At 40.7% G+C, this 14,980-nt stretch overlaps 1 protein-coding gene across 1 annotated transcript in view; it reads right to left on the bottom strand.

Annotated features, from left to right (window-relative positions):
• Window positions 1-1,342: 1,342 nt before the first annotated feature.
• The window catches only part of tyms (thymidylate synthetase), a 28,814-nt gene continuing 15,176 nt past the window's right edge, over window positions 1,343-14,980 (bottom strand). Inside the window, exons 6-7 of the mRNA XM_078539720.1 lie at window positions 13,902-13,973; window positions 1,343-1,822 (exon numbers count right to left, since the gene is read on the bottom strand). Of these exons, the coding sequence (XP_078395846.1) occupies window positions 1,685-1,822; window positions 13,902-13,973 (210 nt within the window). The 3' untranslated portion in view covers window positions 1,343-1,684. The remainder of the gene's footprint in view (window positions 1,823-13,901; window positions 13,974-14,980) is intronic.

Genomic DNA, 14,980 nt, shown 5'->3' with positions numbered 1-14,980 from the left:
ACACCACAATTCTGTTATTCACCTCTTCAGCTATTTTCTACCTTCTTAGTGACAGTTGCAGTTTCTTCCTCTCGTCACAAAACAAAATCTGCCCCTCATGCTCCTGACTGCACTAATTCCAATGGTGCATTATTAACCTTGGGTACCGCCTTTGGTCCATGTCCGCCATCCATTCTGAACTCCTCCAATTTCAAAATATTCACTGCCCTTTAGAAATGAAAATGAATTATCCATGTGAGATGTGAAACTGGAAATCAAAACTCATTGGTACAATTAAGTTGAGATTACACTCCTGCCCGCTCATTCAACTTCCATGTTTCATCCATACAAATCCACCATCCACTTGGCCTGGAATTTGCGGTGGTAATGACCGCAAAACTATCAACTATCATTACTCCCTGAAACCAGTACCAACTTCAGGAGTTTACACATGCACAAAAATCCAGAAGTTACTGTCAGTGATTTTATGCTCCTTTAGAGGATGTGTTCCTGAGGTCCCCTCAAGCGTGCAATTATTAAAACATTACTCATGTTGCATAAACCCTTGAGAAAGTTACGCCTTGTTGAATTAGACACAACTGGATTTCAAAGATGTACCAAGTTTATGTTTACTGCTAAACAACTTCACTGGCCCCAAAAAACTAATTTTGTTTGTGGAATGCCAAATTTCTCCATTATGAAAATATTAAAACTGCTGCATTTTTAAAATAAATTTATGGTATTTTAACTTCTATCTTAATCCAATCATAATCATTTATTTCACTATCTGTAAAGTTAAACTGAAAGTGAAGGTTACCAGTGCTTTTAACTTTCCAGTTTGCTATCTATGAGTATACTTCAATGAAATTGGATGCTTACCCTTCTTGCTGATATCACTGCTATTGAATACCTGGAGATCCCCTAGACTTAGCACCAGATTTAAAATAATGTTGGAGAAGAGGAAATCAATACCATAGAGATCGCTAATTCTTAGAGGTCAGCAATGAGAGCCACTGTTTCACTGCTGATTGCAAAATCCAGCCCAATAATATTGGGCCCAGAGTTTCTGGAATTGGAACAATAATACATTGGAAAAGATATACTGGTGTCCAAATTGTGAGATTAGAAAAGGAAAAATTCAACGCTTTCAGAATTAGGTTTATTGTAAAGAACCTTGTAATTATAGTTTGGTTACTGCTTTAGTGACTGAATAGGTCAATTAAATGGGATTCCATAATTTTCACTGTTGTATTAGGAATTGTTTTCTGCAATTCCATCAATTTTTCTGTGAAAACTACAACACTGGCAGCCTTAATAGGCTGCAAGGGACTCCTGAACTTTATGCTTGGCAACACAATCTTGTTCCAGGGAAAGAAAACATGCTTTATTGAAAATTTCAAAAAAATGACAACTTATATAAACAAAATTACATATTTCAGTATAGGCTTGTGTAAAAAAAAACATAGATGCTCTTTTATGTTAAACAAGGACAAACTTAATTTGGGAAGACATTATTTTCTTACTGCATGCAACATAACTGTTATGAAGGTCTGAGAAGGATGCAGCTACCACAAAAAACTGAAGGAACCAGTCCGCACTTTACCATTGTTTTTTTTTTCCCTACACTGCCGTGGAGTTTCATGCTCTTCTTCCTTCAAGTCTCAGCCTTTTATTTATCATCAGCTCGGTTAGGCAAACATAAGTATTATACAGCCATTTCCATCTTAATAGTAGGATGTGGATCATAACCTTCTAACTTGAAGTCTTCTGCTTTGAAGTCATTGATATTTTCCACATTGCGCAAGATTTTCAATTTTGGAAAAGGTCTAGGCTTACGCAGGAGCTGTGTCAAAGTAAAACAGTTGAACTTTTACAAAACCTTGCTTTAAAAACACTTAAATTATAAACACTACAAACTTGTGTCTGTAATAATGCAATTTTGTTTAAATAGGAGAAAAGCAAAAAAATCCAGCTAGATGAAAAAAGATTGTTTTTTAAAAAGGAAACAGAATAGTGTTACATTCTCACAAAACTTTCATAAGGAAGTCCCTTGAATTTGAATGCAAGGCTGTATTATGACACATAACTTATCAGTATTAAAAAAACATCATCTTACTCCCCACAAGTGCTGGGCACATGAAATACACTCCTAGTAATTGCCTTGGGAAGTTGTCATATTAAAGGTGCTAAATAAATGCAAATAGTCTCAGCTGCTGCCTATAAATGCATAGACGAGAGAGGTCCAAGATTCGCTAATTTAGCAGATTTCACTTGATGCACCAAAGGGAACTACAATAGGCTTTAGAATCCCGTTAAGTAGGAAAGTGGAGATAGATAGAGAAAAAGAGAGAGAGATAGATATGGGAAGAGAGAGAAAGAGAGAGAGAGAAAACAAATGGATAGGTTTCAAGTTCTTAATTATCTTTCAACTTGCTTATTGAATAACTTGTTGACATTCCCCATTGACACACATGTGAATAATGTCCCTTAGAGGGGAATTTTGGCACCTGGCAACTGTGGACTTGAAACATAGCTTAAAAACATCAATGATTCTTTGATCTGGAAAGGAGTTAACAATATTTAATAAATACACCTGCTTAACATAACTGATGGATATAGATGACAGACATATTGAAACAGATACTGGAGTGTGATAGTTAATGTGCTTTTGAGACTATAGATGAGACATCTGCAAAATGAAACACAAGTAAGGATTAATTTCCTTGAGCTGAACATGAGTTCCCGTAAAGGGTTAAGTGGAAATCTTCCTCCAGACTACGCCGTGCATATAAAAGTGCAAATCAATGGCATTGATTTAGGACTGAATGCCAAAATGTGGCTCCAAAAACTTAGTAAAAATACCAGAAGCCAAAATTACAAAAACATACACAAGGATTTTCCGGTCGTCGGGCTGGCCCGGGACCGGCCAGGAAATGGTCTGCCGCCCGCGATTGTCCCTCGACCACGATTTCATGCTAGCTGGCCAATTAATGGCCAGCGGGCGTGAAACTGGCACTGAGAACCTCAGCGCTGCCAGTATAGGGGGGCACAAGGAGTGCGAGTGCAGAAGTCTGCACGTGCGTGGGGGGGACTGAGCATTGAAAGTTCCCTGAAGGCAGAGATTTGCCTCAGGGAGCTGAATATTTGTAGAAACAGAAATTAAGATTTTAAAAATGAGAGAAACATGTCTCCACATATGACTCAGTCACATGAACAGGGACATATTAAAAATGATGCCTAAATTTTTTTTTACTTTTTAAAAAAAATTACTGTTGGAAAGCTTATCCCACCCATGAATGAGGTTTCAGGAAAGATCCAAAGGCTGCTTGGCTGATTTGCCCATCCGTCAACCATAAGGTTGGATGGGAAGCGAAAAATTGCTTTTAATTAATTAAGAGCCTTAATAGCCCTCTTAATTGTCAGTGGGCACGCTGCGACTCTCAAGCGCGCAAGCCAACCAAAATATCGTGCAAGTGCGCGATGATGTCGGGACGCTCACCTGACGTCATCGTGTACTATTTTACGTCCGATCAGGTCGGGCACGTGCCCACCCACGGGACATAAAATCCTGCCCATAATTTGACTTCACATCACCCATCGGAGATTGTGCAGAGTCAGTAGAGTGTATGTGATCTATGAAAAGAACAGGCTTGAATTGGCTTCTCCTTACATACCCAAAGGTCAAATTTTGGTGGGTTTCTCCCAACCATCTGCTTCAAATTAAGCAATCGAGAGAGCCTTTGTTGGAATTTAGCTCCTTCATTCCTCTGACATTAATCAGATAAAATATATCCCTCAGCTAATGCGCTCTGATCCACTTGCGATTAAATGCTGTTAAGTGCCATAAATACAGTTTATTCTTTTTAATATGAAGTTGGTTAATTCAAATCTGTTAGAGATTTAAAAGATTTAACATGATTTTAACAAAATATCCAATAATTTGAATTAAATAAAAGGATTTTCAGTAATATCTTCCAATTCATATAAAATGGAGGATACTTCACTTCCAATTCAAGTTTTTAATCCCTCAGCTCCTTGTGATATGACTGGACTTCAGTTTCATAAGAAATTAAACTGTGAATGACAAAACAGTTGGCTCAGTCTTCTGCCATAACGACTGACAACGTTTAGTGGTTTCAGGTAAATGGTTTGGAATCTATTTGTACTAAATTAAAGTCGCACATTAGGAACACTTGCATGTTTTAGCATCTATCTTCCCAAATTGTGTATAAAGCACCATTTAAAAAGCTTAATAATTGAGGCCTGGGAAAGCAATGCTAAAATTACCCAATGGGCCACTCTTTCCACCGTTCCCCACCCCCACCCCATTCCCCACCCCCAACCCAATCAAATTAATATTGACACTGTTATCCCTATAGGCCCTTTGGAGGAAATTTTAAAAACAAAGCAATTTTCAGTCCATATGGAGATTTGAGCTAATGCAGCCAGCAATGCATGGCCTCTATTTAGAGACTGCATGCAACACATGGGAAGTCTTGGAACAACATTCAATGATGCAAACAATGAGCCTAGGCATTGAAACAGCTATTCTGATACATGGTCATGAATTTTACATTTTTCAGCAGGGTTTTGGCAGCCGACCTGAAAGTGCCCTATCCACCTACTTCTGCCCCCATCCTTTATATACACACCAAATAAAGCATGTTGCAGCCAATTAGAGCCCACCTGACAGGAAGCCAACCAATTATAGCTGCATAGGAAGCTTACTTACCGACCACAAACCCTTCCCCTTGCTCCTTTCCAAGCTTGCGGTTAGTATAAAGGCCAGTTTCTCATGCTTGTTTTTAAATGCGACACCATAATACGCTCGTGACTTTAGTTAATATAACAAATATTGCTTTGAATTTCTGTTGCAGCCACAGTTACATTGTAATATGAATAACACCTTGGCATGAGGGTTCTGAGAATTGGCACTGCAGGCTAGTATGTCCTGTGGCAGAGGGGTAATGCTGCGGCCACAGCTAGAAGAGCCGTACGCTTAAATCAGCCTTTATTAATAATTTTGAAGGCACAAAAGAGATCTTAAAAATGTCATTAAAGATCATGCAGGCACTGGCACATTCCCCAGCAGAATCTGCTGGTAAATTCAACCATGGTCCCGCACTGTCTGCTGTCCTTGTGCCACCTCATTTTACCTAGCGTGAAAGACTCAAACTTTTTAAAATTCAATGTCTGCAAATTCAACGGTCAGTGTAAAATTGTGGACAATTGGGTTGTTAACAAGCTTAGGAACATAGATAGAAGCAGGAGTAGGCCATTCTGCCCTTTGCGCCTGCTCCTCCATTCAATAAGATCATGGCTGATCTGGTTGTCTCAACTCCATTTTGCAGTCTGCTCCCCAAAATCCTCAACTTTCTTGTCTATCAAAAACCTGTCTAACTCTGCTTTGAATAAATTCAATGCCTCAGCCTCCACTTCTTTCTGGGGAAGAAAACTCCACATACTAATGACCCTATGAGAGAAAATATTTCTTCTCATCTCTGCTTAAACGATAGACCTCTTATTCTTAAACTGTGTCCCCTGGTCCTAGTCACTCCCACAAGTGGTAACATCCTCCCGGTATCTACTCCATCAAATCCACTCAGGATCTTACATATTTCAATAAGATAACCTCTCATTCTTCTAAAGTCTAATGGGTATAGGCCAAACCTATCCAACATTTCTTTATAAGATAAGCCCCATAGCCAGGAATGAGTCGAGTGAACCTTTGCTGAACTGTTTTAACACAATATTTTTTTTCCAAATGAGACCAAAACTGTATACAGTATTCCAGATGTGGTCTCACTAAGGCCCTGTAAAGCTGCAGTAAAATTTCCCTACTTCTATATTCCATTCCCCTTGCAATAAATACCAACATTCCATTTATCTTCCTAAACACTCTGCATACTAACTTTGTGTGATTCATGTACCAGAACACAAGGATCCCTCTGTACCAGAATTCTGCAATCTCTCTCCATTTAAATGTGTACTACTTTTCTCTTCTTCCTACCAAAGTGAACAAGTTCACATTTTCCCAGATATACACCATCTGCCAAATTTCTGCCCACTCACTTGTTTATATCCCTATTCAAACTCTCTACCTCCTTTGACAGTTACTTTCCTACTTATCTTGGTGGCCTCGGCAAATTTAGCTTCCATACACTTGGTCCTTTCATCCAAATCATTGATGTGGATTACAAATAGCTGAGGTCCCAGCACTGATCATAACTCCACTTGTCACAACTTGCCAATCTGAAAAGGACCCATTTATCCCTAGTCTCTACTTCCTGTTAGCCAATCAATCCTTTATTCATACCTACATGATGTAATCTTATCTTGTGCAGTAACCTTTGATGTGGCACCTTATCAGACGACCTCTGGAAATCCAAGTACACCACATCTACAGGTTCCCCTTTATCCACCTTGTTACTTATTCAAAAACTCTAGTAAGTTAAACATGATTTCCCTTTCACAAACCCATGCTGACTCTGCCTGATCAAATTATGATTTTTTAAGTATTTTCTAAGCCTCCTTAATAATGGATTCTAGTAATTTCCCTATGGTAGATGTTAGGCTAACTGGCCTGCAGTTTCCTATTTTCTGCCTCCCTCCCTTCTTGAATAAAGGTGTTACATTAGCAATTTTCCAATCCATGGGACAATTCCAGATTCAAAGGAATTTTGGAAGATCATAACCAATGCAACTACCATCTCTGTAGTCACTTCCTTTGAGACCCTAGGGTGCATGCCAACTGGTCCTGCGGACTTGTCAGCCTTTAGGTCTAATCGTTTTCCAAACAGCTTTTCCGAGTGATAGGGATTGTTTTAAGTTCCTCCCTCCAGCTAACTTCTTGATTTTCAAATATCATTGTGAGGTTTTCCAAGGCCAGGATTTTTACCTTGTCGGGTGAGTGCGGCAGGCGGGCCCTGGAGCGATCGCGAAGCCGGCCTCGATTGGACCACGACATCGATTTCACACTTGCTGGCCAATTAACAGCCAGCATAAATTGTGCGCTGCAGCGCTGCCAAGGTGGGGGCGGGAGGAAGGCGAGCGCGCAATTTGGCACATGCACGCGAGTGCATGAAATGAAAGCTCCCTGAGGCACAGAACTGCCTCAGCGAGCTGAAGATTTATAACATTTCTGCCCTAAATCTTCTGCAGTGAATATAGACACAAAATACCTGTCCAACACCTCTGCCATTTCCTTGTTCGCCATTACCAATTCCCCAAATTCACTCTCTAGAGGGCCAGCCCTGGCTTTAGTTACATTTTTCCTTAGACCATAAGACGTAGGAACAGAAATAGGCCATTTGGCCCATCAAGCCTTCTGCGCCATTCAATGAGGTCATGGCTGATTTGATAATCCTCAACTCCACTTTCCTGCCTTTCCCCCATAACCCTCGATTCCCTTGTTGATTAAAAATCGGTCTATCTCAGCCTTAACTATACTTAATGACCCAGCCTCTACAGCCCTCTGCGGTAAAGAATTCCACAGATTCACTACCCTCTCAGAGAAGAAATTCCTCCTCATCTCGGTCTTAAATGGGAGACCCCTTACTCTGAGATTATGCCCTCTGGTCCTAGACTATCCCACAAGGGGAAACAACCTCTCAGCATCTACCCTGTCAAGCCCCCTAAGAGTCTTATGTTTCAATAAAGTCGCTACTCATTCTTCTAAACTCTAATGATACAGGCCTACTCAACCTCTCATAAGAAAATCCGTCCATACCCAGGATCAACCTAGTGAACCTCTTCTGGATTGCCTTCAATGCCAATATATCTTTCCTTAGATAAGGGGACCAAAAATGTTCACAGTATTCTATGTGTGGTCTAACTAGTGCCTTGCATAGTTTTCCTATTTTCATACTCCATTCCCTTTGAAATAAAGGCTAATATTCCATTTGCCTTCCCTATTACCTGCTGAACTTGTATGCTAGCTTTTTGGGATTTATGCATGAGGACCCCCCAAATACCTCTGTGCTGCAGCTTTCTCCATGTGAATAATATTCAGCTTCTCTATTCTTCTTGCCAAAGTGCATAACCTCACATTTTCCTACATTATATTCCATCTGCCAAGATTTTACCCACTCACAACCTGTCTATATCCCTCTGTAGACTCCTCGTGTCATCCTCACCACTTGCCTTCACACCTATTTTTGTGTCATCTGCAAACTTGGCGATAGTACATTTACTTCCCTCATCCAAGTTATTAATATATATTGTAAATAATTGTGGCCCCAGCATTGATCCCTGTGGCACTCCACTAATGACAGGTTACCATCCTGAAAATGGCTCCCTTATCCCAATTCTGTCTTCTATTAGTTAGCCAATCCTCTATCCATGCTAATATACTACCCCCAACACCATGGGCTCTTATCTTGTTAAGTGGCCTTATCGAACGCCTTGTGGAAATCCAAATATATTACATCTACTGGTTCCCCTTTATCTATCCTGCTTGTTACCTCCTCAAAGAATTGTAATAAATTTCTCAGACATGATTTTCCCTTCACGAAGTCTTGCTGACTCTGCTTGATTATATTATGCATTTCTAAATGCTCTGCTATTACATCTTTTAAAATAGACTCTAATTTAAAGCCCTTCCTATTTAAATACTTGTAGAAGCTCTTACTATCTGCTTTTATATCACGAGCCAGCTTTCTCTCATACTCTTCTTTCTCTTTTTTAAAACACAAGTTCATAAGAGTGTATTTGGGACAATTTCTTAACAGCAGTACATTCCAGAGCCAATCAGGGAGCAGGTACACCTGGTAATGATTAATGAGACAGGATTAATCAATAACCTCATAGTAATGGAGCCTTTAGGTGACAGCGATCATAACATGATCGAATTTCATGTTCAGTTTGAAGGGTAGAAGTGTGAGTCTAATAATAGTTGGTTCATAAAAATCCCTTGCTAGTTCTTAAAATTTGACCAATCTCTGGCCTACCAATAAACTTTGCAAATTTGTACAGTGTTTCTTTCAAATTGATACTATCCTTAGCTTCCTTATTCAGCCATGGATGATAGATTCTTTGAGAACGATGTATCTTTCTCACTGGGATAAATTTTTGCTGAGAGTTATTACATATCTCCTTAAAAGTCTGCCACTGCATTTCTACTGTCCTTGTTTTTAAACCTAGTTTCCAAATTCATTTTTCGCTAGATCTGCTTTCATACCCTAGCCGGGATTTTCTGGCCCCGCCGTGGCGGGACCCACTGCAGGGGGATGCGGCAAGTCAGCCAAAAGTTCATCCACTTCAGCAGGACCGGACAATCCCAGCAGTGGGTGGACCCGGAAAATCCTGCCCCCTTATAAATTACCTTTATTCAGGCTTAAAGCACTAGTCTTAAAACTCTCACTTCTACCCTTCAAACTGAACATGAAATTCTATCATGTTATGATCGCTGTCACCTAGAGGCTTCTTTACTATGAGGTTATTGATTAATCCTGTCTCATTAATCATTACCGGGTGTACCTGCTCTCTGGTTGGCTCTGGAATGTTCTGCTCTTAAGATATTGTCCCAAATACAGTCTTATGAGCTCATGTTCTAGGTTACCTCTGCCAAACTGATTCACCCAATCTATGTGTAAAGTCAGCCATGATTATTGCCATACCTTTCTTTAATGCCCCATTTATTTCTTCCTGTATACCCTTTCCTTCCCTGTAACTACTGTTCAGGGGCCTATAGGCTACTCCCACAATTGATCTCTTACCATTACTATTTCTTATCTCTACCCAAACTGATTCTACATCTTGCTCTTGAGCCAAGGTCATCTCTCACTACTGTCCTACTGTATTGCAGCGGTTCTAGGCTGCAGCTCACCACTACCTTCTCAAAGGCAACTAGGGATGGGCAATAAATGCTGGCCCAGCCAGTGAAGTTCACATCCCGTGAATGAATAAGAAAAAACTAATGACAATCTTGATAACAGAGCTACCCCACCACCTTTTCCTAGCTTTCTTTCTTTTCGAAATGTCAAATACCCTTCAATATTGAGATCCCAGCCTTGGTCACCCTGCACCCATGTCTCTGTAATGGCTATCAGGTCATACATATTTATTTAGTTGTTGAATTGTCCACCACCATTCAGCTCTGCAGTCCTACCACATCCAGCTGTGAATGGTGGTGGGCAATTAAACTACTCACTGGAGAAGGAGGCTTCACAAATATCCCCATCGTCAATGACAGAGGAGCCCAGGTCATCAGCGCAAAAGATAAGGCTGAAGCATTCGCAACAATCTTCAGCCAGAAGTGACGAGCGGATGATCCATCTTGGCATCCTCCGAAGGACCCCAGCATCACAGATGCCAGTCTTCAGCCAATTCGATTCACTCCACATGATATCAAGGCTGAAGGCACTGGATACCGCAAAGGCTATGGGCCATGACAATATTCCGGCAATAGTACTGAGGACTTGTGCTCCAGAACCTGCCACAGCCCCAGCCAAGCTGTTCCAGTACAACTACAATACACTGCCATCTACCCAGCTTATGTGGAAAATTGCCCTGGAATGTCCTGCACACAAAGAGCAGGATAAATCCAACCCGGCCAATTACCGCCCCATCAGTCTACTCTCGATCATCAGTAAAGTAATGGAAGGAGTCATCAAGAAGATGGTCATTGTCTGACACTTGAGACGCGAATGTTACTTGCCACTTGTCAGCCCAAGCCTGGATATTGTCCAGGTCTTGCTGCGTTTGGACATGGACTGCTTTAGTATCTGAGGAGTCGCATAATCCCAGGTCAAAATGGCACGGTTTTGCCGATGGTCAAGAACTGTTCTTCAAATTGTGCTTAACTACTGTAAACTGGTATCTTTGGACCGACACATCCTTAAAAAAAATAGTTTTTTTATTTTTACGACCAAAGTGAATAACCTCTCATTTTCCCCACACTATCTATCCCACCTGCCACCTTGTTGCCCACTCACTTAACCTGTCTATAACCCTTTGTTGCTTCTGTGTCCTTCTCACAGCTTAGAGTTTTATACAGTACCAGCATAAATTCCCTGCTCATATGCTTTAGGCTTCAACTGTTAAAGAAAATTATCCCATGTGCCTTCTCAACCACCTTGTCTACCTGTCCTGCTACTTTCAGGGAGTTAGAGACATAAACTGCAAGGTCCCTTCATTTCCCTTCACATTTCCAAACTGTACCATTTATTATGTATGCCCTTGTCCTGTCATCCTAAATGCATTACCTCATACTTCTTAAATACCATTTACATAATTATTTCAGGTAGAAAATTTGGTAACAAAACATAATTCTCTGCCATGCAGGTTTAACTCCAAACTAGATTCTATACACTGCAATTCAAATACAGCAAGCACTTACCTGTTTGAATGCACTCAGAGGAGTGCAGTCGAATATTAAAACTCTCATGGTTTATTTAACTTGCATCAAAACAAAAAAAAACTGGACAACTTTTTAAAAATAGAGCTCAGTGAACTTTTAAAAATTTTAACAAAGGAGACACACTTTTATTACATGTGCGCACACAAAACTGAAGTTCCAATGTACAAAATTGAGGAAAATAACACACAATGATTTACATTTAACCCCTTGTAAGTTTAGACAGGAACTAAGAAGGCATTCATTAAATGAGAGAATTAAAAAGGCAGAATAACATTTATCAGAGCGCTTCCATTTGGCAGTGACTTACACTCTTACTTTTCCTAAAATTAATAAATGATTTAAACCACGCTGCTTTAAAAGAAGTAACATTCAACACCAGTCTCAGTGTCTCTCAGACCTCGCTCTCATCACTGGGGAAGTGGACAGTGGTGATCTACAGCAAGCAGCGATGCAGTGATTGACACGGGCCTTGCTCCCTGCCTCGCCCTCCACCCCAAGGGAAGCAATTTCACCCTGAAACCTGCTTCTAGTATCCAGTGAGCACTTACTACCTCGTGTCCAGAAAGGAATGCTGCCAACGCTGTGCAATAGGCATAGCCCCTTGAAATTGTACTTACACTCAAAGTCCTGGTGGGATTGGCAGCCATGGCAGGCCAGCTGACAGCCTGGAACAGTTGCAAGAGCAGCAGCTGGTAACCTTTGCCAGCACTGCCATCTTAGCAATGAAGCGGCTCAAGCCGTGAACACGGATCGCAGCCATGTCCAAGCTGGCGCGAGGCTGTTTGGCAACAGCCAGGTCTGGGTGCAAGTCTGAGTGGCATCTGCCCCAGGCCTGCTCCCACCCTCATCACTGGCAGAGATTTTCTGGGCTGAGACTCTCTCCTCCTGGCTTTCACTTCTTTAGAAGCGGCGGTTGCCGAGAGAAGGCGGGGGTCAGGAAAAAAATTGAAAGAGTAGAATTCCACGATCCAGTTAGTTTCCACTGTTTGTTTAAAAGTAGGCAAAGTTTAAGATCCCAGCTACTTACCAAGAGAATAAAGCCACAGGATTCCAGTTCTTAAACAAGCAAAATAAACTTTACTACAAAAAAGTCAGAAAAGTAAAACAATTTACAATATCTATCTTTCTCTAACATTCAGAATTAACCTTATATGCATGTGAATTAACAGGCAAACTGTGGTCGAACACACTACACTGCATAATAAATGGCAGATGCAACCAAGACAGATCCCACTGATTTCTCAGTAACCCACCGAGATTTTAATGTCCACTGTGAGTTACACAATCTTGTTAAAACTCTGTCTCCTTCATGAGGGGGATTTTAAGTCTTCACTTTCAAAGATCTAGCCTCTGATTTGTCTCCAATTGTTGCTCCGACTCAGACTGCCTCAATGACTGCTCACCTCCTGATCGTTTAATCTATTCTCCTGAGACTACGTTCCACTAGCTTCCCGAAGCTGCACTCCAGCACCAATTCTCAAGCACAGCTCCAGCTCTACAGCCACACTGAACAGAACATCACTGCTCCAAAAGGTTACCTATCCGCAATGGCCCACAGCATGGAGTCATCAACCTTCTGCTGCTTTCTCAGCTCTCCAGGGCTTCTCCCGAGCCCTCACTATCTGGAGCCTCGTTCTTTGCTCCTCATCCCAGCAGTTTTTCTCCCTGATGGTCTCCTCCCAATGACTCCTTCCACAGTGGTCTCCCTCCCTGGGTTCCCATCCTCAGCCCCAGGACTCCCTTTGTTATGGTGACAAACCTGGGTCCCGTAATCACTGTTTCTGCACATCACGAGCGCAGCCCTTATGGCCAAACACTTTAACCAAAAAAAAAACAAGAACGGAGTGCTACCAGCCTCGTGCTCTGTACATGCGCCAGGCCTCTTAGGCCTGCCAAGAAATGGAGTCCTCAATCTCTGCCCGTAGCAAGGCAAGTTCATGTTTACTGACAATCCAAAAGCCCTCTATCAAATGGCAAAAAATTTTCTTCACGGATTATGCTGCCACGTTGCTCTGTTTCATAGAAGATTTTAAGTTTGTGATTATAAAAGTGATTTTTTTTCCCCTGAAACTTGAACTATAACCTAACGTGCACAATTTCAAGGACATTTTGGGTGCAAATTCCTGATTTCACCCAAAGCAGAAACCCTTGGTACTTGTATTTGGGTGGCCCACTTACAGCAAGAGAATGTTCATTGACACTCCATTAAGATAGGCATGCAATAATTCTATCAAAAACAAAGTGATTAGAATTCACATTTGTTTTCTGTATCCAGAGGCAACTTAGGAGTAGAGATTTAATTTATTTTAAATTAACTCAGATTGGATAATGTACAAAAGGAAACGTGAAATTGCTGGAACAATTATTTTAATTTTTAGTGTGTAGTGTTAAAATGGTTGTGATATTGAGCATTCCTTTTCAGATAGCCAATGTACTTTGCACCCATACCCTTGGGAATAACAGATGAAACACTAATTCATCTCCATTTGTGTTTTTGTCCTTGTAGGAACTTGCAAGTAGAAACGGTATTAAGCTTACTTCAGGTGATTGAAAGTATATTTACCTGAATCTTCAATGCCTCAATATGGTTCTTGTAAATATGAGCATCACCCAAAGTATGTACAAAATCACCAGGCTGAAAGGAGAGCAAACTGTCATTAGGAGACTATCTGGACACCTGACCAGCATCTGACACTGCAGCTTATCTAGTCAAAGAGTATTGTTACATTTGTTAAACCTTACGAAAAAGTCAGTAAACTGATTATGGAGAAGGAAGAACAAGTGGTCTGACACCTGTGCAACTGACCACTACCATTTTACAGTGACCCAGAAGTTGCAATGAGTTAGCTGTGAGGCCATGAGGGTGCACTGTTAGAATGCAGGAGACGACAGCAATTTCTGGAGTATGCACACGTAAAATTAAACATGGAAAGCTAGAGGTTGCTGAAACATGGAAATCCAGAGGTGGTCAAGAGAGATAACCTACTCTTCCACATGGTGCAGAGTTCCAGTTCTTGCCGATAAAATTGGCATCAAAATGACTGAAAAGGCTTGAACTTGCTCTACTTGCCCACTAGCATTACATTAAAAATGGTTGAAAAAGTAAAGTGCTGGTGTATTCAAGAATAGAGAGGTTTTAAACGGCATGATAAGTGATAATTACTGAACAACCCCAGGCCCTGAAAAATTAATTAGGTGTTATTCTTTCAGAAGAGCATGTTGGAAAGTTTTAAAGTTTAAAATAGTTTTTAAAAACTGTGTCATATTTCTTTTATCTCTCTCCCTTAATCCCATCTGTATTTTCCAAAGCTTATTTTGCTTGAGCATAGAATCATTAAGAGTACTGCACTGTCCCAGATGCTGTATTTTGTACATTTAACATTTCATCCAATCAGTTGGCCCAGGTGGACATAAAAAAGTTCCCAGTGCACTATTCAAAGAGGAACAGGGAGTTCTTTCAGTAGCTTGGCTAACATGCCTTCTTCAATCAATACCACCAGAAACACTGATTAACTGGCCACATCTTATTTGCTGTCTGCAGGATATTGATGTGCTATAGTTGCCTGCATAATAACGATTACTCTTCAAGAGTAACAAATGCTTTGGTATGGAAAACATATTATATAAATACAAAACAAGCTT

The sequence above is a fragment of the Cetorhinus maximus genome, chromosome 4, assembly GCF_964194155.1.
Source record: "Cetorhinus maximus chromosome 4, sCetMax3.hap1.1, whole genome shotgun sequence".
Classification (NCBI taxonomy): domain Eukaryota; kingdom Metazoa; phylum Chordata; class Chondrichthyes; order Lamniformes; family Cetorhinidae; genus Cetorhinus; species Cetorhinus maximus.
This window is presented reverse-complemented; position numbering and strand designations above follow the sequence as displayed.